The sequence below is a fragment of the Bos taurus genome, chromosome 16, assembly GCF_002263795.3.
Source record: "Bos taurus isolate L1 Dominette 01449 registration number 42190680 breed Hereford chromosome 16, ARS-UCD2.0, whole genome shotgun sequence".
NCBI lineage: Eukaryota > Metazoa > Chordata > Mammalia > Artiodactyla > Bovidae > Bos > Bos taurus.
The window spans coordinates 31,782,877-31,807,487 of record NC_037343.1 but is presented as its reverse complement, the minus strand read 5'-3'; the positions used below and the strand labels follow the sequence as shown (position 1 = coordinate 31,807,487).

The 24,611-nt window shown below is 43.8% G+C and overlaps 1 protein-coding gene across 2 annotated transcripts in view; it reads left to right on the top strand.

Annotated features, from left to right (window-relative positions):
• Positions 1-24,611, top strand: part of KIF26B (kinesin family member 26B) — a 525,171-nt gene that overhangs the window by 337,430 nt on the left and 163,130 nt on the right. The window contains exon 1 of one of the 2 annotated variants that reach the window (XM_024976713.2): positions 4,440-4,836. The exons of the other annotated variant lie outside the window; for it this stretch is intronic. Coding sequence (XP_024832481.1) covers positions 4,814-4,836 — 23 coding nt within the window. The 5' untranslated portion in view covers positions 4,440-4,813. Of the gene's footprint in view, positions 1-4,439; positions 4,837-24,611 lie in introns of those variants that run through there. 2 annotated transcript variants of the gene reach the window in all.

The window sequence follows — 24,611 nt, the reverse complement described above, 5'->3', positions numbered from 1 at the left end:
TAAAATCCTCAACATATAAAACATAAAAGCAGAGTTACTCTGATTAAAGGCTTCCCAGGTGGCTCAGTGGCAAAGGATCTGCCTGCCAGTCCAGGAATGTGGGTTTGATCCTTGGGTCAGAAAGATCTCCTGGAGAGGGACATGGTAACCCACTCCAGTATTCTTGCCTGGGAAATCCCATGAACAAAGGGGCCTGGCGGGCTACAGCCCATGCAGTACCAAAGAGTCGGACACAACTTAGAAATGGAAGACCACCACCACCAGCTTTGGGTGAAGGGGCTCTGACTTGCCTTATGCCACTCAGGTGGCTCCAGGGTCCACAGCCTCTGGTTTCCTCTAGATAAGGGAACTGAGACCTGGAGATAAAATCAGTTGCTTGACATTTTTGTGAGGGCATAAGAGTCAGCTGTCACTGCCTTGAAGCTTTGACATCACTAAAGGAGAGTACGTAAAGACCACTGGGAGTAAAGCCCAAACGGAGCACAAGGACAGCGCTGCTTCCCCCTCTGGCCTTGCAGGTTGGGGTCTCTGGGAGGCCAACATGGAGATGGGTGTGCCCATGCAGGATGCTTATTAGAGATTAAAGGCTGTGGAAATGAGGAGGAGGATGCAGGACTATATGGAGGAAAATGTCAAGCTGCCAAACAAAACCTCAGTCAACACCACAGGGGAGCTCTGGAGCATAAATGGCCATCATGATGACCTGTACTGGACTTGATGGCTGGGTCCTTGAACCCCCATCAACCATGGAATGTGGGTGACCCAGAGAAGGCCATGCATTTGGGTAAAGCAGCATTCTGCAGCTAGGCAAATCCTAAAAGAGCTGACAGCTAGAGGCTAACTGCCCACAGCTAGGGCAACAAGACCTCCCTTGAAGAAAGATCTAGAGAACACATCTCCATGTCCAGTAGCCATGGTCACTAGCCTTCTGGTGAACTAAGAGATAGTGAAGAGGCAAGTGGTGACGGCAGCTTTCCCAACCATCTGCCAGGCCGTCTCAAACTTCTGGTTAGAGAGTCCCAACTCTGTAATACTGAATATGATGCTTGCTGAACAGATGTTTTGACAGATAGACCAGTCCTCAAGATAGCTTCTCCACTGTGCTTCAAGATGGAGTCTTGGGAGTAATTTTCATTTCCATTTCTGTTTACCAAGTTTAATGATCACATTCACCTGTTGGGGCTTAATTCAGTATAATGGGAAATGCAGCAGATTACCTGTGGAAAGGTTTGGGTTCTAGATCTCCCTCTAGAAGTTATTAGTTGTGTACTAAGAGCAAGTCATTTAACTTTTCTGATCTATGATTCCTCAGCTATACATGGGATCTTGTTACCAAATGAAACACTTTAAAAACTATTAAACAGCATTTAAAATGCCCCTTAGATAGTGATGTTACCCAGAGTTGTTGTGGGCCCTTTTGCCTTAGCACCCCATCCATCCATCCATCCATCCATTCATCCATCCATCCATTCATCCAACCATGTATTCATTCATATATCCATTCATTCATTAATTATTATTATAATTCCTAACTTTCAATTTATAATTCCTCCAAACCTTTTAAGTCAAGTAAATGAGAGATTTTGTTCTCTGTTAATTTAAGTGGTCCTTCTCGAGGAGACTTAGTGCAAGCTCTGTTCCCACTTCGTGTAACCCATCTCTGTAAGAACACCCCTTTGCCACCACTGCTTACAAGTGTGACACCTTTCTGAGCCCCAAAGCCATCAGTTTATCAAAACCCACCTCCACTCTATTGCTTATTCTACTGGGTTCACTCACTCTGGTGCTTTCTTTGGGTTTTTTTTTTTTTTCCCCCTCCTATTAACTTTTGTTTTAGGTTAGCTCTTTGCAATTTTTTCTCTTTATTATTCATTAAGACCTAACTTTTGGACCAAATCCCAGCTGTTACGACTCATTTAAAAATGTTATCGTTAAGTGTATCTTGCATACAAAATAATATGTGAAATGTGGATAGATGCTCAGTTTAAAGACCAATAGAACAAACATCTGTGTAACAACCACCCAGGTTAAGAAATACTCTTATGATATGTTTAGCCATTTAATGAATGCACATTTATTGGGTACCTACTTTGTATCCAAAAGTTAGGGATGTATATAATGATTGAGAGATCATTGGTTTCCATAAAACAACTCACCATCATCTACTAAGAAAGAAGCTGATGCATAACGTCAAGATATGAAGGTACTTACAGTAAGAAGTATAAACAAAATGTGATGGGATTATTACCTACCTCTGGGCAAGAGCGGAGAAGGTGATGGCACCCCACTCTAGTACTCTTGCCTGGAAACTCCCATGGACGGAGAAGCCTGGTAGGCTGCAATCCATGGGGTCTCGAAGGGTCAGACATGACTTCACTTTCACTTTTCACTTTCATGCATTGGAGAAGGAAATGGCAACCCACTCCAGTGTTCTTGCCTGGAGAATCCCAGGGACAGGAGAGCCTGGTGGGCTGCCATCTATGGGGTCGCACAGAGTCAGACACGACTGAAGCGACTTAGCAGCAGCAGCTGGGCAAGAGAGAAAGGATGAGATGCAGACCGGGTTTGAAGGGATGGTTGGTCTGTGGATGAAGCGAATTCTTGGCAAAGGCAACAGCGTGTGTAGTCGCAGAGCTGTGAAAAGCATGGGGCATCTGGAAAGGAAGCAAGTCGCTCCTTCTCCTGGCTCACATTTTGTTTCCCTGGCACCGCTCTCTCCTGGGTCCCCTCTCACCACTCCCGCTGCACACTATCCGTTTCCTTTGTCCCTAGCCCTCCATCAGTGTTCGTGTTCTCACAGGTCTCCCATCCGGACCTCTTCTCATTTCGTTCACTTTTCCATTGACTCATGTACTCACTCTACACTGATGAGGAAATGAATCCTCAATAAGTCTGGTCCGCATCAGGATCAACTGTTGGCTTGTTAGGATGCAGATTCTGCAGGTATGCATTAATATATGATATTTGTTTTGAGGACATACTGTATAGCACAGGGAACTCTACTTATACACTGGGGTGTTGCTTTACAATATTGTGTTACTTTCTACTGAATAGCAAAGTGAATCAGCTATACATATACTTACACTACGCTTTGCCGTGCAGCTGAAAGTAATACATTGTAAAGCGACTACGTTGTTGTCGTTGTTCAGTGGCCAAGTCGTGTCCAACTCTTCACAACTCCATGGCCTGCAGCACGCCAGGCTTCCCTGTCCCTCATCATCTCCCAGAGTTTGCCCAAGTTCATGTCCATCGAATCAGTGATGCCATCCAACCATCTCCTCCTCTGTTGCCTCTTCTCTTTCTGCCTTCAGTTTTTGCCAGCATCAAGGTCTTTTCCAATGAGTCAGCCGTTTGCATCAGGTGGCCAAAGTATACTATACGCCAACAAAAATTAATTTTAAAAAAGGTAGATTCTGGTCCCCAGCTGCTCAATTGGAACCTTCAGGATAGAGTCCCAGGATCTGCATTTTAACATTGTCACCAGGTATTTCTAATGCAGGTGATTGGGACTCTTGGAGAAACATGGCGAAGGGATTTCTTGAGTGGAGAGGGGAGGTTTGTAGAGAAATTCACGAAGTGGTTGGAGATGGTCTTGTGCGTCCACCTTCAGGCTGCCCCTTCCTCTCGTCTACCGCCTGCTTCAGCTCCCCGCTTGCTATTGCTTCTTCCTCCTCATACGTCTCCTCCTGTCCCTGGCTGTCTGCAGAGCCCCACGTGTGTGTCACGCCCCTGCTCCGTGCCGCTCCCCGCCTGAGGCACAGTGTGTCTGGACTCTGTCTGCAGAGTGCCCCCAAACAAAGGAACCACCACACGAAGTTGACAGTCAAGCTGAAAACCCCTGCCTCGCCTCCTGTCCTCTTCCTTTTGGGGGCTTCTTTCCCGAAGCAGGAAAAAAGAAACAGAAACCCCCCCTAAAAATCTGGGGAAGGTGTGCTCAGGGATGCCATCAGAGGCAAAGAGTACTGTTGGTCTGATTTGCACTTCCATCACTGAGAATATTTGAATAGTTTCAAGACATGTAAACTGTGAGACTAGACATTTTCACTGAAATATATGCATGGAAATATGATTCTCGTGGGGACGCATGCTTGCATCTGTTTGTCTACAAGTGTTTACTTGCACAGTCACACTTGCAGACCCAGAACCTTGGTTCTCCCGGCTTTGTCTGCATCAAATGTGTATATGGATGTATAATTAAAGATTTTAAACACTTGATTTTGAGAGTGTTTTGCAGCTGCTGTGCTCAGAAAATTCCTCAGCTACTGCGGGTTAATGGGAGTTCTAGCAAGTGTTTCTCTCTGTGCTGCTCTCTTTTTGTAAAGCTCCTGTCTTTCCTCCCTCTCTCTCTCTCTCCCCCTCCCTCCCTGCCTCTGCTCTTCCCTCCCTCCCTCCCTCTCTCTGAGATAGCAGACAAGAGAGAAACTGGAGCGGCTTGCCCTGAGAAGCGTGCTTGTGTGTGTGGATTGGCAGGATCCCGTGGGTTCCTCGTCCATCAATGCAGTGTTCTTGGAGGGAAATGCAATGTTGGAGCAGGGGTTAAGCTGGACCAGGAAGGTGGCTGGACACTCAGAGAGGCTGGGATCCTGGTTTAGCCAAAGGCTGGAATCACAGGAATGTTTCACCGGGGTCTGCTCTGAGAATTCCCAGACCCCCATGGATTTTAGAATTTCCCAGCCTTTCCTCCTTCACCTTCGCACTCTCTTACTTCCTCCTGAGATGGCCCCCGATCTGCGAGAGACATTTGAGAGAAGCTATTTATTAACAGATATGAAGAAATGGATTCTGCACTTGATTATTTAGCCATGATTTATCAATGATGATGGATTGGAAAGCAGTGTAAGTAACAGTTATATTCCTGTAGTTAGATGGTCTGTCTTAGTTGCTCTTTTCTTTTTTGCTTTAGCTTTTCCGGTGAATTTCCTTTTGAGAAAAGTGAAGAATAAAATGTATCAAGTATAGAGAAGTTAGGAGTTAGGAGGGTCCAGCTTATATGAGCTTTCTTCTTGTTCAGTCGACTTGCAGAATACGTCAGCTATATCAAGTGAGACACACAAACTGCCCACAGAGAATCTACAAACATCCCCCAGAGGGTGAGGCTAAAATGGGAAATAAATGAACCAGGGATTTGAACTGACAATCATTGCTATAATCAGACTTGTTCAGAGGTGCTAAAAAAATTGACATTGGCTCATTTTAGAATCAAAGACGAAATTGACATGTGCTGTCTTCACAGGATCATAAAAATGAAGTTAGCCTGTGGCTCTCAGAATAGCTTCTTTCTGGCTACATAAATGTGAGATGGATTTTTTTCCCCCCTAATGTTAATTGTTGACTGTATTTACCTTCCATTTCAGCTTTTCTTGAGACAGAACCCCTCCCAGTCTGGAACGTAATGTCTGGTCACCCTGTGGCTGTATGACATTGGCAATTTGAAAGGCACTCACTGCCAGTCAATGCCAGTCAGAAGATATTCCATTTTTCTGTGCCAGGGCTTGATTTAAGCACTTAACTCCCAGTATTTGGGGTGGGAAGGTGGGAACAACAAGTAAGTTTAAGACCAAAACCCATCCATTTCACAGGACAGAGTAACAGCTCTCTAGAAGATTAGAAATGGAAATTAAAGAAGATGATTTGCTTTTTCTTCAGGATTTGTAATGAGGCTAGTTTTGTATAGAAAGAGTAACTTAAACTTTCTTGATTTAAGAAAACAGCATTTTAAAGGAAACTTTTAAGATCATAAACCACTTAGGTAAGAACATCAAAACAGATTGCTAACATTTTTATGACCAGTTGAAACTTTTTCTCTTGGAGTCTATACAGTAGTGTTATTACAAATATGTCTGGCTTAAAACTTGCTTAGTTATTTGGAAGAGGGGTTTCTACCAGGGACACTGTAAAGAGCTTTTCTGAGTGATCTTTTGCCTTTCTCATCCATCACATCCACACTGTAGCCCCTGCCCCTGCCTGTCTCCCAGCGCCCGTCCTGCCTCTGAGTCTTGGAACCTCATGAAAGACCTTTCTAAAGATTCCCTTTAGCATGCCCTGCCCAGCTCTGGACAGAGGAAGTACTGTAATGCAACACACAAGGCTGCCAAATTTGGAATTGAATGAGCTCAGTTGATTCCTGAATATTAAATCAGTTCTATGAGCCATTGAATGAGATCATATCTTGTAAACCTGACCCAGAGTGTTGCTAACTTTATTGACGGGCATTTTGCAGCCTCAAGGGCTGCAGTACTGGGCACCTGAGGGGATCAGCCTAAAACCAAAGGAAATCCTCCCACTCTTCTCGGATTCCTGCTGGCCACATATACCTAGGGCCACGCCTTTTAAAATGTGTCCTTTGTTATCAAGGGAAATCTGAGACAGAAAACACATGTTGGCAGCGTCACGTGAGTGCCTCAGCACATGAAGGGGTAGTATCACAGGGGAAATGCTTTCGATCTGGTGCTGTTTTGTTTGGGTTTCTTGTTTATAAGGATTCTGGCAGGCTTGTGCATCTGGAAGAGGTTTGGGGTAGGGGGAGACTGAAAAAACCTAAAGCAAAACCTGAAGGGAAAAGGAAAATCATTGAAAAGCAAGGTCAGACTCGAAATGGAATAGCTCTCTTACCCCAATTCCAGTTCTCATCCTTAGTTTTAGTTTCCTGTTAAAGCAGACACTGATCACTGCCTTCCTGGGCTTGTAGAGATCGATTCTTTCCCACTGCTTTTAGATTTTGAGCAAAGGAGGGGCAATTTCTCCAGAAACAGAAAAGCCAATAAGAAACCATCTTCTGTGTTTCTGTTCCCTTAGGGCCAGCAGCTCTGTCCCATCCCCATGTCCCCCTCCTGCCTTCCTCCTCTCTGCCAGTCCAGGCTCTCTGCGCCTCAGAAGTGTCCCCCTTGAATCTCACCTGTATCCTGTTAAAAGGACCTGCTGCCGAGGGCAGGGTTTTCGGGGCGGGTGGAGAGAGCTTTATAGTGGTGAGTGAGCAAGGGGGCTAGTAACGCTGACACCTGCAAAGAGTCTTTGAGAGAGGCGGCTGATTGGCATCAGTAAAACTGCTGAGCAATTAAAAACAAAACAAAACAAAAAACCTGGAAGTCAAGGTGAAAGAAGAGAAAGGAAAGGAGCTGTTGTCTCTGAGGAGTCAGGCAAAGTTCTGTTAAGTGCCCAGAAGGTCTAAATTGATAACGCCAGATGGCTAAGATCAGCTTGAACTGATCCCTACCTTGCAGATGGAGCTGAGCCTTCACTGTGGCCCTGGGGTTCTGCTGCAAAGCTTTGCTGAGGACACACTGTCTGTCCTCTCTCTCTGCTCGGCTCCCCCATTCTCTAACTCTAGGTCCCCATCTTCCATGGCCACGGCTTCTGCTTTACAAGTGGAAGCTAAGGAAGATTCTAAAACCACCTCCTCACCGTCACTACGGGAAAAAACTTCTGTTAGGGTCCTCATCGCTCTTCTCCTGGATCTGGTTTGTGCTCTTGCACTGATTAAGACTTAGCTCTTGCACTGTCTTAATGTCTTAAGACTTAGCTAATGCACTGATTAAGACTTAGCTTTATACCTGATGCTTCTCTTCGGGAACTTGCTCCTCTCCCGTCTCGCCTGTACCGCAGGGGGTGTTCACCTCTGTGGTGCGTTTCGCTGCAGAACCATGACCCCTTCATATACCGTGCCCATCCTTAACCTCCCCTGCCCACCCAAGGCCTGGGAGAGACTGCAGGGGAGAAATGTGTCTGGTAATAAATGTGGTAAAGAAAGCTGTCTGGTGAAAGCTGTCTCTGCAAGCTTTCCTGGTGCCAGGAAGGAGCTGCCTTCTCTCGCTGCCTTCCGAGTCCTCGGAAGACCCACTCTTAGTTTACATCTGCCTTCAGTAGAACCCACAGTTACTCTGTACATGTGAGCCCTTGGCCGGTAAATTGCTCAGCTTCTCTAAACTTCTGTTCTTTGCACCAGTAAAATGCATGCACAACTTATCTCATCAGGTTTTGCGAGAATTAAATGAAGACACGTGGTACTTAGCGTGGCGTCTGGTCACGTCCTTGAGAGGATGCTGTCCTCACGTTTTGCTGTCAGCTGTGGGCCTGTCGGTCAGACGTTTTCAATAGAGTTCCCATGACCTAAGTGATGGGGATGTTGAGGAAGACAGTATGATAGAACATAAAGAGAAGTGGGTAAGAGTCAAGACCTGGGTGTTTTCATTCCAGCTCTGTTAGTAATCGCTGTGTAAACTCGAGGACGTTATCACCCCTTCCCATCACTCTGGCCCTACTGACACTCTTCCCTGTCCCTAAACAGGTTGCTCCGTTGCTCACCACACCTCAATTCATGCTGCTTCAGGCAGCCGCCGTCCTCCCCGCCTACTCTTGGCTAATTCCTTTCTTCTCTTCTTCTATGAGATCTGCCCTAATCCCTTGTGCCAGGTCAGGACCCCCGACTCTGTGCAGTTCCCAGGCACCCGTGGACGAGGCTTCACCCCCCTCCACCCCCTTGCAGCCCTGTCATTGCCTGGAGAGGGACGCTGCTGCCTGAAGCTCCTCGTTTGGTGTCGAGACCAGGTCGCTGCTTGATAAACACTTGCAGAGTGGATGCGCAAGTGAAAGGATGAGTGAAGGGTCCTGCTGCCTCCATGGCTGGTCTTGAGTGAAGAAAAAAAAAATGAAAGAATGTATGTGAAAGGCTTTGATGAGTAGAGATGGCATTCGGCTTTAGGTTTGTGGGAGGCACAGTGTACCTTGAGTACCAGTGTTTCAAGTTGGTCTCTCAGATCCTAGGATTCCTAAGTTTTAGTGACACAAAACAGTGTTCTTTTTTGTACTGTCCTCGTAGTACGGGACCCATTCTTTGTCTAGAAACAGGACGGGCTTTATGTGGGCCAGAGGCTCTGATGTTTGAGACTGTGAGCAACCAGGCTTCTCATTCCACAGGGAGAGATAAGGCTCTGAAAGCCCCTGGCCCCTGGGGGCAGCCCAGTGTGGCTTCACTCTCCTGGGCATGAGTAGCGGGTGGTGGCAGGTCCCCACCAGAGAGGATGCAGGAGGGGTTCTCAGAGCAGAGGCGGGGAGAGAGAGGAAGAAAAGGGCCCTCAGCATGAAAAATCCACATCACTTATTTCATCAGCTTCATCACTGAGGCACCTCAGGCAAGGAAGGAGTAGGGACTTTGGAGCCTGACAAACTTGAGTTTGGATTCCAGCCTTACCGGCTGGACTTTGCTGTATTTCTTGAGCCCTCTCGCCGAAGGTTACAGTTTCCCATAGCAGTGCTTGAACTCTGGCCCAACATGAAGCAGCTCTGCCTTAGTGTTAGGTCTGTTTCTTCTTCAGAATTTTTTTTTTTGGCAGGAAGAAAAGAAAGCATGTTTAACAGAAATAGTTATTCTTAACGACCAGTCCTGATGCAGAGCCATAAGATAGCTAGAGGTGACGAGATCATGTCCATGAGTGTGCTTTGTTAACAGACAACTCTACAGAGATGTATATATTCATACTATGTGTGTACACACACACACACACACACACATACATATATCTGTGGAAAAGCCCCACTGCAGCTGCCTTTGCCATTAGACTCAGTGCACTGTGGGTCTATTATTCACCTTCACCTCTTCAGGTCCAGCCCAGGAGTTGTGCAAGCTCATTTTTCACTTTCCGCTGACCCTCGATGTCTCCACAAATGAGCCACTGGCTGCATCTTGGTGCTGGGCTGGAGATGTAGGGTGAAGTAATGAGCCTGCAGGCCTCCCTACACCTATTGGCTATTCTAGAGGGAAATTGAGGAATACTGCAAAGCCACAAATCTGAGCTGTCAGCTCATAAATATGTAAGCTCCTCGCTTAGGTAATAAGCTCCTTGACAGCCAAAACTGTCATTTGCACATGCTCGTCAGCTGAACACAAAGTTCCAGTTGCCAGACTGTCCCTGGATACTGAGGACTAAAAGCTGGCGAGTGGAGAGTGGGGAGGGGGAGCTGGGCTGATGGCTCTTTAAAGGTCTCTGGCTGCTCTCCAAGGCTGCTGGCTTTGCTCCCCACCCCACCATGGGTGCGGGGTAGGGAGCTTTCTCCCTTGGTATTTTGATTACTAAATGTGGGCAAGAATTTTATAGTGCAGCACTTGAGATAGGAAGAGGGTTAAATATATAAATGGTGACAGGAAAAAACAGTGCCCAGCATTTAGCTTTTGGCAACAATGACTAAATCTGTCCAAATTTCAAACTCTTGTATTTGTGTTTAAAACTCTACTAGGAGTTTTGATGGAGAAGGCAATGGCACCCCACTCCAGTACTCTTGCCTGGAAAATCCCATGGACGGAGGAACCTGGTGGGCTGCAGTCCATGGGGTCACTAAGAGTCGGACACGACTGAGCAACTTCACTTTCACTTTTCACTTTCATGCATTGGAGAAGGAAATGGCAACCCACTCCAGTGTTTTTGCCTGGAGAGTCCCAGGGACGGGGGAACCTGGTGGGCTGCCATCTATGGGGTCACACAGAGTCAGACACGACTGAAGCAACTTAGCAGCAGCAGCTGCAGGAGTTTTGATAAAAAATCAGCAGTTTATGATATGTATATCTAATTTTAAAATATAGACCTGCAGGTCAGATTCAGGGCAGGAAGCAGATATTTGGTGCACAAACATTTATCAAGCACCTAATATGTTACAAGCAGTTTGTAAGTTTGGGGGATTCAAAAGTGTATTAAGGAGAGATGTGCTTAAAACACAAATTAATTCTAGTGTAATACACTATGATAAGCCACAAAATAGCTCTACTGACAAAATATTATCAGAACATATGGAAGAAAAGGATAAATTCTCCTTTGGGTGGTAGGAAAGGAGTGCCAGGCATTAGAGCTGGGTCTAGAAGGATGAGTAGTGAGGTGGCAGGGAGGGGAGGGCATTTTAGATAGGAATTGGCTTAAGTTTCTATTTATACACAGAAGCATGAAAGTGTGTGGGTGTTATGAATTTATCTTCATATTGCACAATTAGAACAAAATCGTTTTTGAATTTTCAAAATAGGCAGTGATTACTAATGTGTGTGTGTGTGCTTAGTCACTCAGTCATGTCCAACTCTTTGCAACCCTCTGGACTGTAGCCTGCCAGGCTCCTCTGTCCATGGGGATTCTCCAGGCAAGAATACTGGAGTGGGTTGCCATGCCCTCCTCCTGGGGATCTTCCTGACCAGGGATCGAACCTGTGTCTCTTATGTCTCCTGCATTGGCAGGCGGGTTCTTTATTACTAGCTCCACCTGGTAAGCCCACTTTTACTAAAGGTATAATGTCCCAAATTCATGATAGTGGAAAAGGTACTAATGAGCCTTCTAAGGGTAGAGTAAGGTTTTAGATGCTTTTAATAGTAAGTCAAAATGTCAGAGTGGTTGCTGCTGCTGCTGATGCTAAGTCGCTTCAGTTGTGTCGGACTGTGCAACCCCATAGACGGCAGCCCACCAGGCTCCCCCATCCCTGGGATTCTCCAGGCAAGAACACTGGAGTGGGTTGCCATTTCCTTTTCCAATGCATGAAAGTGTAAAGTGAAAGTGAAGTTGCTCAGTCGTGTCCGACTCCTAGCGACCCCATGGACTGCAGCCTACCAGGCTCCTCCATCCATGGGATTTTCCAGGCAAGAGTACTGGAGTGGGGTGCCATTACCTTCTCTGTCAGAGTGGTTACAGAAGCATTTTTGCCTAGGGAGAGCCCTTAGGGATCAGGTGTTCTGTTGGCTTTTGACTCTTTGAAGAATGGCGTTTTGGATAAGGAAACTGTGCCAGGTGTCTGGGAGCAGAGTTAGTGAGAAGCATCACACTCTCACATACTCACTTTTGGGTCCACATGTGCATTCATTCTTTCATCTACAAATGTTCCTAACACCCTTGCCACATGGAGACTAGGTATTGGGATAAGATACTGGCTGTACCCTCCAGGAGCTTACAGCTTTGTAAGGGCATAAGACGTGGATGTAAAGAATATATAATGGGAAATTATTTTTAAAATAAAATGAAAGGGAGTTATTAAAATTCAGAAGATGGAAAACTATTTCCTAGTAAAATGGACGACTGTGTCCTGATAGAGAATTCGCTGTATTAACGCACTTATATAGTCACAGTTGCTTTATTTAAGAAGTTTTGAGCATCCAATAAGTGGGTAAAGTTGTTTGACTTAGCCATATTTTTATTCTGGGGAAATGTAGAGCAGGATTAAAATTGAATTGTTGAATTGTCATTTGTTGACAGCCTAATAAGAACATATTGTTCAAGTATAAGAACATTATTGATTTAATTACCTTGAAAATATGATTGTGACAAATATCTATTTTTCTAAAAAAAAATCAAAGATTCATCAGTTAATTAACGATAAATGTGCACAGTATCTAAAGACATCTCTCATCAGAACTACCCCAAGGATAAGTCAAGGAAATGTGGGCTTTGAGCCCCCTCTGGAGGAAAGAGGAAGAGCCCTCCCTGGCTGGTCTGGGAGCAAATGGTTTCTTTTCTAAAGGTCAGAAATGGAAAAAAGAATCATCAAATGACTTTTGGAATGAACCTTCTGAAACAGAAGTCTACGACTTTTAACCATGGAGAACCCAGTGCGGATATTTGCTTCAACAGGCAACTTCAAAAACATCCCTCCCCCAAAGGCTTGCTACAGCAAATGCTGGGCACAGACTAGTAATGAGCACAATAATTATATTAGTTTTATGAACATAATAGCCAACAAAATCCCATAACACAAAGTGTTTTATGGATTACCATCATTTAAGGAGATAGCAAAATGTAAAAACAACCCCTCCCAAAGAGTTTTTATTCATTTCTGCATTCTACTAGTGTTTATTGAGTACTTGAGTACCTGTGGACGTACCAGGCACCATTCTTGGTGAGAAATGAAGTAAACAAAAGCCTTGCATGAAACTTACATGGGAGCAGGAGATAATAAGCACCAGCTCTGATCATATGCCTTTCCTTAGGGAACACAGCACAATGAGTGAGGCTGTGGGTATAGAGTCAGACTGACAAAGATACTGGTGAATCTGGGAATTCTTGGGTTAGATTGTGCCAAACTCTTTAAAAAGATTTAGATGGAATCTTATTTTAGTTCTCCTAAAAATAAAATAACCACCTTTCCCACAGATGATGAAGAACCTGTTAATATAAATGGACAGGCTTGGTTTATATTTAGAAATTTAATTTCTGAAGAACCTCTGGGCTAGAGGAACCCTTAAATGTAAATTGCCTCCAGCTCAACAGATGTTTCCAAAGTCTTCTATTGGGAAGCATGTGAGGACCATAGGGTTGTTTCTATTAGAAAGACAGGCAGCCAGACTTTCTTCTTCAGTGTCATTGATAAGTGCAAGTCACTCAGTTATGTCTGACTCTTTGCAACCCCATGGAGTATACAGTCCTTGGAATTCTCCAGGCCAGAATACTGGAGTGGGCAGCCATTCCCTTCTCCAGGGAATCTTCCCAACCCAGGGATTGAATCCAGGTGTCCTTCATGGCAGGTGAATTCTTACCAACTGAGCCACCAGGGAAGCCCAAGAATACTGGAGTAGGTAGCCTATCCCTTCTCTAGCAGATCTTCCCGACCCAAGAATTGAACTGGGGTCTCCTGCATTCTTTTTTTTTTTTTTTTTTACCAGCTGAGCTACCAGGGAAACCCATGTCCTTGATCTGGGGCCGACTCCATCCATTCATCCATCTGTCCATCCATGTCTATGAAGTGCTCACTATGTTGAGGCAATGCTGAGAACGCACTCGCAGGAAAGACAGATATGACTCCTGACGTTATGGAACGTTTAGTATTGGAAGGAAGACACAGTCACGGTCAGTTTTAAGAAGCAGTACCGGCAAGTCACACTTTTGGTCCGTTCCTCATCGTGACCAGGACCACACTGGCAGGTGCCTGGCAGGTGTGAAAGCATAGCAGTCAGGTTCTATCAGTCTCTGTGCAGCAGAGACAACTCATTTCCTGTACATGAAGGAAAATGATACTGTCTACACCCAATTTAACTCGTGGGCCAGTTTAAACAACCGTGTTAGTTTGCTTAAGAGCATTTTGATTTTGCGTATGTATTGATTTTTCTAAGTGCTCCGGGACACTGCCTGATGAGTGAGGATGAAAACTGGTTATCCTACACAGTCATTCTGGAATGAGGACTCCTTGTCAGAGGAGCAACTACCAAATAATTGCCTCCAGCACATAAAAGCTGCAGACACATGGTTGATGTAAGAATCTAGTTTCAACTGGTGGTTTTCAGGCCGAAGCAACTGCATCAGCAGAGACTTCCCTGACATCTGATTTAAGGTTGTAGAAGACCCCAATTTATTTACTGACATTTTCTGATCTTTGCTGACCTTTCTTTGCTATAAATACCACCTCCACTACCCACCCCACCCCCACCAACAGCACAACCAGAATTCTCATTCACGATGCCCAGGACTTGAACACATCAGATTCAACATCATAGAGTCAGTTGCAATAAGCCCTGTGAGCCGTGTTCAGAGTTGACCCAGAATGGCTTAACAGGGCTTAAAGGAAAGTCATCTCTTTTACCTTTCTTCTTATGATTATATTTTAAGAAGCTTATGGGAAAGAATCTCTGAAAAGAAACATTTAGGATATAGGTTTCATATTAATATTTTATTATAACAATAATTGTAGCAAACAAACATTTACTGGTTATGTACTATGTATCAGGAACTGTTCTAAGACATATGTTCGTTTAAATCTCACGACAACCCCACACAGTGGCCATCCTGTTTTGCAGCTGAGGAAACTGTGGCATGGAAAGGGTAAGGAACTCAACAAAGGTCACAGAGCTGTGCGTGTCAGACAGAAGATCTGAACCCAGAGCACTTGGCTCCACAATCTGTAAACTCCGGGCCGTTTCTCCTTTCTGCCTCTTGAGGGAACTCTGAAACACTGGAGTACTTAATGGTAAATCATTGTTTGCTGGAGCATGTATTGAATCACACGGCTTCATTTACAGAGCTCTTCTCTCCACCCAGAGACTCCTTGAGCCCTGCTGAAATCATAGGCATGGAAGAGGCTGGAATGTTCTATTCTAGATCCCAACCCAGGGATCAAACGTGGGTCTCCTGCTTTGCAGGCAGATTCTTTACCTACTGAGATACCAGGGAAGTCCCAGATTTAACAGAGCATTTATCATCTAATAATCTAAAATCACAGATAGCACCTTACCAGTTTTGGCCCACCTAACTAACTTTAAAAGAACTACAAGAATTGATCAATGCAATATTGTTACATAGTGCATTAGGTAGGAGTTCCTTTTAGCAGCCTTGATAAAAATGTGTGAAAAATCACCTAGAAGATCAATAAATAGCAGAATAGTCATATATAACACTAAGAATTTATACCCTAAGTGATTTTAAGTGACTTACAAAATTATGTATTTATAAAATAAATTAGATCCATACACATGTATACATATTGTGTGTGTGTGTATATGTGTGTGTGTATATATATAGAGAGAGAGAGAGAAGTGTGTGAGAGAAAGATACCAGTTCCTGGACCAATTTGATTATTGCTATTGGACATTAACTAGACTTTGGCTAAGTTCGTAAAGAGTTTGCCGGCAATGCGGGAGACCCAGGTTCAATCTCTGGGTGGGGAAGATCCTCTGGAGAAGGAAATGGCAACACACTCCAGTATTCTTACCTGGGAAATCCCATGAACAGAGGAGGCTGGTGGGCTAGAGTCCATGGGGTCACAGAGAGTCAGAAACAACTGAGTGACTAACTTTCACTTTCAAGGTAAATGAATCAGAAGGAGAATGAAAAAATGCAGAAGGGAACAAAGCACACATTGAGCTCACTGGCTGCAGACCATCCTAATGGCCACTGTTCACCCATCTTGCCCTTTATCTTCACACAGACCTTCTCAGTGGGCATTATTATCTTTATACAGATCCAAGAATGGCAAAGCCAGGATTTGACCAGGACTCTCTGACTCCAAGGCTTCCCAGGTGGCTCACTGGTAAAGAATCTGCCTACCATTGCAGGAGATGCAGGAGACTTGGGTTTGATCCCAGGGTTGGGAATCCCCGATAGAGGAAATGGCAAGCCACTCCAGTGTTCTTGTAAGGAAAATCCCATGGACAGAGGAGCCTGGTGGGCTATAACCTGTGGGGTCACAAAGAGTCGAACTGAGTAACTGAGTGCACACACACTCTGACTCCAAAGCCTGTGTTTTTCATATTGAGTTTTTATTTTTACCCAATAAAGTGATACAGAGTTTGTCTGGAGACTCCTAGTCTTCCTTGGAGATTTTTTAGGGAATTTTAATGTAGGGAACAGTGGGTAATAGCATAGTTCCCTGTAAATAGCAAGTATTCAATAAGTATTTGTAAAATAACATGAATAATAAGTGTATAGATAATAAGATGAAAGCCATTTACTTTTTACAAGCTATAGAAATGTTTAAGGATGCTTTTATGTTAGCCTCTATAAAAACAAAGCTATACATAGCATCATAATTCAGCTCAAGGCATTTAGGTGAAGCCTAAAAATATAATTTTTTATTATTTTTCCTTCTATAGTTTCTTAAAACAATGGTGTAGACCTCCTTATATTTATTTCTTTTTAGCCCCCATTTATTTCTCAATCTGTTGGAATGTACTCCACCTCTCCTCTGATTCTGGTCAAAGTTGATGATGAATTTATTAATTCTAATCCAGTGGACACTTTTCACTCTGTCTTTTTTGGTCTCTTAGTAACATTAACATTATCGACGTCTTGTTCCATCTTTCCCCTCATCTCTCTGGCTGCTCTTTTTCAGGCTCCTTTGATACCTCCTATTGCATCCACTCGTTAAATGCTGAGATTTCTGATGGTTCTGTTATGAGCCACTTTCAGTTCTCATTCTTCTCTGCACCTCCCTGGGCCATCTCACATCCATTCACACAACTTCAGTTGCCAACTTCATGCTGAAGATTCTCCAATCTGAAAAACTAAGCCAAGTAGTTTTTGTATCCAAATACTATAAATGAAGCTCTAAACATAAACTATGTATCTTGAAAATAAGTGGTTTCTGTCTATGGAGTCAAAGGCAAGTATAAAAATTAAGAGACTCTTAAATATTTCTCAGCCATTTATTGGCAATTAATCATGCATTAGGAGTCACTTTTGTGCACCTTTGAATACAGCACTGAATGGCTCTTTGCATTGGTTGCTAGTGATTTGTTTGACAGAGTAGAGGGAAAGCATAGAAATTTAAAGAGTTTCCGGCCACTTTCAATTGAATATCATTTGTAAAGATAAAGTAGCTCTGAAATTTTAATGGAGATCAATGTGAAATAAGATTCAATTTGTAAAAACTTAAATTGCAAGCAATTTGTAGAAGTATATTGTGTAAATGCAAGAATTCACAGGAGGAGAAGGTGATTGATTGGTTACATAATATGCATTACATTCTAGCCAATGGCATGTGACTTTGTCCCCAGACACAGCTGGATGGCATCTGGGGCTAGAGAACAGGATCACATCATCTGTCCCTCGGTGCTCTATCAGTATATAAACATTGTGCTCAGTTGCTCAGCTGTGTCTGACTCTGCTACCCCGTGGACTGTAGCCCACCAGGCTCCTCTGTCCGTGGGATTTCCCAGGCTAGAATACTGGAGTAGGTTGCTATTTCGTCTTCCAGGGGATCTTCCCGACCCAGGGATCAAACCTGGGTCTCCTGCAGTAAATTCTTTACTGCTGAGCCATCTGCGAAGTCCAATGTAATTATTGTCTTTATAATAATATCAGAGCTAGGAATTTTATTCTTAGCCAAGGATTGAGTGTCAGGAAACTATAGTTATAATTAATGATGTGTAAGTAAATTGAGATAGTATTTGAAACCTATATGGGTGTTCCAAATTCTGCAAAAATGGTGATCATTGAACTTAGGATTCTAATACCTAAGAGTAACTACAGCATATAAAATTTAATTTACCCATTTTAGATTTCACCTGCCTAAAAAATAATAGGCCCACTAAAGTAAACAATAGTAAAATGTGCAGTTTAACATGGCTCAAGTTTCTTTATGGAGTTAACCAGGAAATTTGAACTAAATCCTCGTTGTATTTTGACAAATTTCTCCATTGCCTGTAATTTATTTCAAAATAGTTTTTTCTTTATACCAGTTTAATTATTAATTGTTTGATCATTGTTCTCAAAAACACTTTTTAACTATAAGACAAAAAAGTAACAAGAATGTAATTAAGACTATTTTTTAATTAACTGACTTTTGGGCTGCTCTGGGTCTTTGTTGCTGCATGCAGTTTTTTCCAGTTACAGTGAGTGGAGGCTGCGCTCTAGTTTCAGTGCATGGGTTTCTCGTTGTGGAGGCTTCTCTCGTTGTGGAGCACAGGCTCTAGGGCGTGCAGGCTTCAGTAACTGTGGCTCCTGGGCTCAGTTGCCGTGTGGCATGTAGGATCTCGCTGGACCAGGGATCAAACTCGTGTTCGCTGCACTGGCAGGCAGATTTTTAACCACTGGACCACCAGGGAAGTCCCAATAAAGACTTGAGCTGAGAGAGATGTGAATTACTTGGGAGGAATCCACTGCATTATCTTGTTTATTATTCTATATTATTTAATTTCTTTATTATTCTCCCTGCCTCCTCCCTCCATACTCATGCTACACACACACACACACACACACACACACAACATGCACACACATGTACATGTCCAGATTTCAACAACCCCAGATGCAGTGTGCAAAGGGAGGGGTGGAGAGCATCCATCCTTGGTGGTCAAGTCCATGTCCTGGCAGTGGAGACAGGCACCCAGGCCTACCTCCTGTTTCCCTGCCTTGCTCATGTAGACTCATCAAATCAGCAAGAACATGCAACAAAAAGTAAAGCACAGGTCTTTGTTAGCAGCCTTGATGCAAAGTCACAAAAAGAACTGCCCCATAGTTTGTTGTTGTCGTTTTCTGATGCTGAAACCTGGAAACAAACCACAAACTAAAATTTTATTGTGGTAAAATATACATAGCTTTACCCATCCTTGAAGAAGGGAATGGCAACCCACTCCAGTGCTCTTGCCTGGAGAAGTCTATGGACAGAGGAGCTTGTGGGCTAGAGTCCATGGGGTTGCAAAGAGTCGGACACGACTGAGCAACCAACACTTACCCGTCCTAACGATTTTTAAGTGTACAGTTCAGTAGTAGTAAGTCAACTCATGTTGTGCAGCATCTCCACCACCCATCTCCAGACCTCTTCATCTTATCAGGCTGAAACTCCATCCCCATGAAACAGTTACTCCTCATTCCCTGCCTCCCTTAGTCCCTGGTAACCACAATGCTGCTTTTTGTCTCTCTGGTTTTGACTACTCTAGGTACCACATACAAGAAGAATCATGCAGTATTTGTCTTTTTGTGCCTGACTTATTTGACTAAGCATAATGTCCTTAAGGTTCATCCATGTTGTATCATGTGTGAGAATTTCCTTCCTTTCTGCCAACCCCTGTAGTCCTAACTGGCCATGATTATTATAGATTCTTCCTCCTTTCACAAGTTATTTTGCTCTGGAGTAATCTCTCCTCTATGCTGTCTGCTCCATGGAGATGGCTTCTCAACTTCATTGAAAACAAAAGCTGCCTCCTTTCCTCTGCTTTGGAGCCTTTGAACATGCCTACGATGAGTTCACCCATATATTTTTTAATTGGAGTATAATTGCTTTACAATGCTGTGTTAGTTTCTGCTGTACAACATCATGAATCAGTCGTGTGTATACATGTGTCTCTTCCCTCTTGGACCTTTCTCCCACCCCTCCCGGTCATCACAGAGCACCAAGCTGAGCTCCCTGTGCTATACAGCAGCTTCCCGCTAACTGCCTATTTTACACATGGTACTGTATATCTGCAACGTGATTTTGCCATGTTTTTCAACAATCTGCATAGACTCCCTTCCAAGTGACCTGGCAGTAGAATAAATACGAGAGGAAGGGATGTGAGTTTCCTTCTACCTCTCTCCCTCAAGTGGGGCTGCTGAAGTATCAGCAGTCTAAAAGATTGCCCCGAATCTGGGGTTGCCTGACCTTGCAACAGAGGTGGAGGGCAGGCATTCTGAACCACTGCTGTGTGTGGTTCCTACTTTTTTTTAAATGCAGAGACCCCTAGCAAATTGTTTTTCTTTGAAATAACTTACTTAATGATTTCCTCAGATTTCAACTATACCAAATAATTTGTTAAATAAAAAGAAACATTGATATTAAAGGGGAAAAAAGAAATTACTTCCATTAGCAAACAAAACTAGCATATATTCACGTTTAATTAACCAAGAAGCCCCCAAACCACAGAGTGTGTCACCCAGCATTGACAATTAATTATCTTTGCTGTGAGAGAGCTACAGGTATTGAGCAAAGAGTTACAGATTAAAGGCTTTGTTTTCTCTGCAATTGCTGTCCATTTCTAGCTATCACACCTTGATAGCAGCTTGCTGCTTCAGGCAGCAAATTATATCTGAAGTATGTAATTTCATGTCAGTTTTTAATTTCACATGATCAAAATATGGGGAAAGTGAGGATAAAGCACTGTTTCTTTTAAAATAAAGACATTAAATGAACAACAACTGCTTTTCAGTTTCTTATGCTTTTTAAGATAATTTTCTACCAAACAGCTAAGTAAGATAAATATTAAGGGAAACTAGGGAATTAGTGGTCACTCTTGACTTTTAAATGGGCTCTCTGTTTATGGTAGATCATGTGGTTTCTTCCTTTGAACATTGCATTAGCATATATATAAATGATTTAACTAGAAACTACTGGAGTTAGCATCTAAAAGGCTGCATGATGTAATGAAAAGAACATTAGATTCATTAGTCTTGAAATCAAATTATCTGGAATATGCTTATTCCTTGAAGGAACCTTAATTTTAGCTATTTCTTGCAATGTAGTCAATATCCATACATATATTATGGACAATTGTTTCTCTGCAGAAAAATCAAACACAGGCATTCCTAAGGAATAGGCTTTAATTAGCCTATGATTGTCTTTTTCTCTGTCTATATTTATAAGAAGCTGAAATAGCTAGTTGTAGATACATGTTTATCAGTTCCAATCAAGAAGACCAGCTAGTCCTCAATTATTCATGTCTGTGAAAGATAGCAATACTGGCAATTAACTACAATCGTATATACCTAGTTTGGGATGGATTTTTCAACTACAGTTGTACTGACTAGGGTCCGATGGCCTCAGTGTTTATAGTTCTTTTATTTGCTGAGCCCGGTTTGCAAAGGCCTGACTCTTTGGAGGAGGCTAGAAACTAGCTGGTTTCCTAGGTACTAATGAGGAGGCTTGGTTGGGCAGATCAGGCCGGGGACCTAAAGATCTGCCGAAGCAGAAGGTTTCTAAGCTGAAGCCAAGTTGGCAAGCAGAAGGCAAGATGCAGATCAGGAAGCCAGGTTAGGAGTCTGAGAAGACCAAGACCTAGGCTTGGCACAGGCTGTAGAGCAGGAGCAGGGAGATTTGGAGTGCAGCTGGGGCTGCGTCCTCAAACCCAGGTACGTGGCTACTGTCACTGGTCAGAGAGCGGGCAAGGCTGTGTCCCCCCTGGATGGGGCAGTGGGCTTGCCTTGTGCTGTCCCCTCACGTGGCCTCGTCCAGGACATCTGTAGTGAACATCTTTGGAGCAGAGGATCCTGGAGGCGCACCTCCAGACTTCTGTGCCCGTTAGACTTTTTCCATCCCTGGTAAAGTTCTTAGGTATGTGCCCTGGCCGGTTGGAGTCTACTGAGTCAGGTCAGCAGGTGAGAAGAAAATGTAGCTTTGTGCATCTGCATGGAGTGAAGCAGTGAAATAAAGAAGCTAACAGCTGTGGAGTCACAAACTGATATGTATGTCATACATGCTCATATATGTCATACATGTTGCTAAGTTGTGTCCACCTCTTTGCAACCCCATGGACTATAGCCCGCCAGGCTCCTCTGTCCATGGAAAATTCTCTAGGCACGTGTACTGAAATGGGTGGCCATTTCCTCTTCCACGTGGTATCAAAGGCAGCCTACAAATTGGCAGTATGTTCTTTAGACCTCCAGGATCTAATGCCTGAAGATCTGAAGTGGAGCTGATGTAGTAATAATAGAAATGAAGTGCAAGTAAGTGTAACGTGTTTGAATCATTCCAAAACTATCCTCTGGCCCCCCGATCTGTGGAAAAATTGTCTTCCATGAAACTGGTCCCTGGTGCCAAAAAGGTTGGGGACCACTGCTGTAGATCTTCATATTACACATCAGTTTAGGACCATTTTTGGTTTATTCAGTCTTCCAGTGTCCTTGAAAGAGTGGGGAGCCCTCTCAAAATGTGAAAGATTCATGAGGCCTGAAGCGAGTTGCATCTTTCTGAGGTCACTGAGTCTTGGACACAGAAATTCCCTCTTTCTAATGCGTTTTCCTCTAGGTTTGACCTGGAGCTGGTTGTCTCAGCAGTGTTCTGGTCTAACCAACTGGGTTTGCTGGACACCCAGGAATAGAAAAGTGTAATAAGAAAGCCCACATGTCCCCAAGCTGCCGAAAGAGTATGGCACCAACTGTCAAGTTCCAGATGAGATTAAGTTCATTAGAGCAGAGGTTCCCAGCTTTCTTTCGGGCCCTGGAACCTAGCCTCCCGAAGATGGCATCTCGGCTTTTAGTGAAGGCGCTCCCTCAAAGCCCCGTCACATGAAATATTAAGGAAGCTGCCAAGATCGGCCGCCATGCCTGGTATCCCGCTGCCAGGCGCCTGAGGCAAGCGGAGCTTGGGGGCCCACACAGAACAAGCAGCAGCTGCTGTATAATGAGCTGAAAGGGCTTAACTCCCAGCAAGACGAGTGGAAGAGTCTTTCTTAAAATGCTCCAAATCCCTGTGGACACCAAGGAAGCTTACCTGAGCCCTGAGAACACGGAGCATCAGAAATATGGAGGCAAAGGGTCTCAGCAGGATGTAAATTCTGCCACTGCCACAGTGTGTATCTGTGTTCCTACAGTCCACATTTCCTCAGCCAGGAAATAACAGATTCATGCTTTGTACTCCTGTTTAGCCTTCCATGAGTGCGTGCTTGGTTGTTCAGCCATGTCCGACTCGTTGCAACCTCATGGACTGTAGCCTGTCAGGCTCCTCTGTTCATGGAATTCTCCAGGCAAAAATACTGGAGTGGGTTGCCGTTCCTTTCTACAGAGTATCTTCCCAACCCAGGGATCTAACCCAAGTCTTCTGCATTGTAGGTGGATCATTTTACCATCTGAGCCATCAGGGAAGCCCTTAGCCTTCCATGTCAATGGCTAATTCTTTTATTATTAAACATTTCCTGCTTTATTTGAGCATATGGAAACATTTCTATTTTCACATAAGGATCTTGGCTCAGCAAACACTTTCTTAGGTACCTGGCTTCCAGCAAAGGAGATTTTTACTTTGAATAGCTTTCGTAAAAGAAAAGTTAGCCTATGAAAGGGCTTCTTTTCATCCCATTGTTTTTGCCTTTAGTTGTATTTTCATTCACCTCTATTATTCTCACTTTGACCATAAAAAAATCCAGACAGGAATGGATTAGCAGTATTCACCAACAGAAGGGTTTTCAAATTTTGCTTTTTCCCTGTTTTGTACCTCTAGGCATGAGTGAATGATGTGCAGTTCAGGTAAGGAAGGCTTCTACCTCCTCCGAGCTTCTAGGGAGCCAGTGGAAGTTCTCAGTAATAGTGGGTGGTGTGGATTCCTCTCATAGCCACAGCTTAGGAGTAGACTCTTGAACACAGAGCACCTGTGGGGTGACTCAGCGATGACTTGACTGACATGCATAGCCTATTAATTGCATACTTCTTTGAAAGTGAAATTGTTAGTCACTCAGTCGTGCCTGACTCTTTGCAACCCTGTGGACTGCAGCCCACCAGGCTCCTCTGTCCATGGGATTTTCCAGGCAAGGAAAATGGAGTGGGTTGCCTTCTCCAGGGGATCTTCCTGACCCAGGGATCGAACTCGGGTCTCCTGCCCTGAAGGCAGATTCTTTATTGACTGAGCTACCAGGGAAGCATAGTTCTTTAGTATATAGTTGTCATTGATTGATTGATTCAGTTTCCAGAGCACTGAGATGCATTCTAAGCAGCTTCCAGCATTCTTTTTGTGTCTGTAGAAGGAGAGGTATGAGGCAGTGGAGAAGGGCATGGAAGAATGGTGTGTGGTGGTGGTTGTTGTGGTGTTGTTACTGTCGTGCAAGGACTCCCTCTGGGTTGGGATTGCAGGAGTTGAGAAACCATTTTCATAAAATTTGCCTTTCATATCCTAATTCTGGGCATGACCTGACTCACTCAGCTGAGACATTTTCCCCCCTGTGATGAGAAGGTATGTTGCTAAGCAACTAGATCAGTAATTGGTAAATGCTTATATATGATTTGATTTGAGTTACATACAAAACTATGTAACTGCTTTTTTTTTCTGTCTTCATTATTAGGCACATAATTATCATTTGGTTTTATATGGCCCAAATGAAGTAAAATAAGTGCTTCTATTTATCACATTGCAAAACAGCATGAAGTGGTAGACTGACCCTAAGTCTAAAGCAGAAAATGCAAATCCTCGTCTCAGTTGTAAGAATCACTAGTCCTATGAGTGTAGATAAAATCAGGTAACTTCTGTGCCTCCCTGGCTTTTTATGT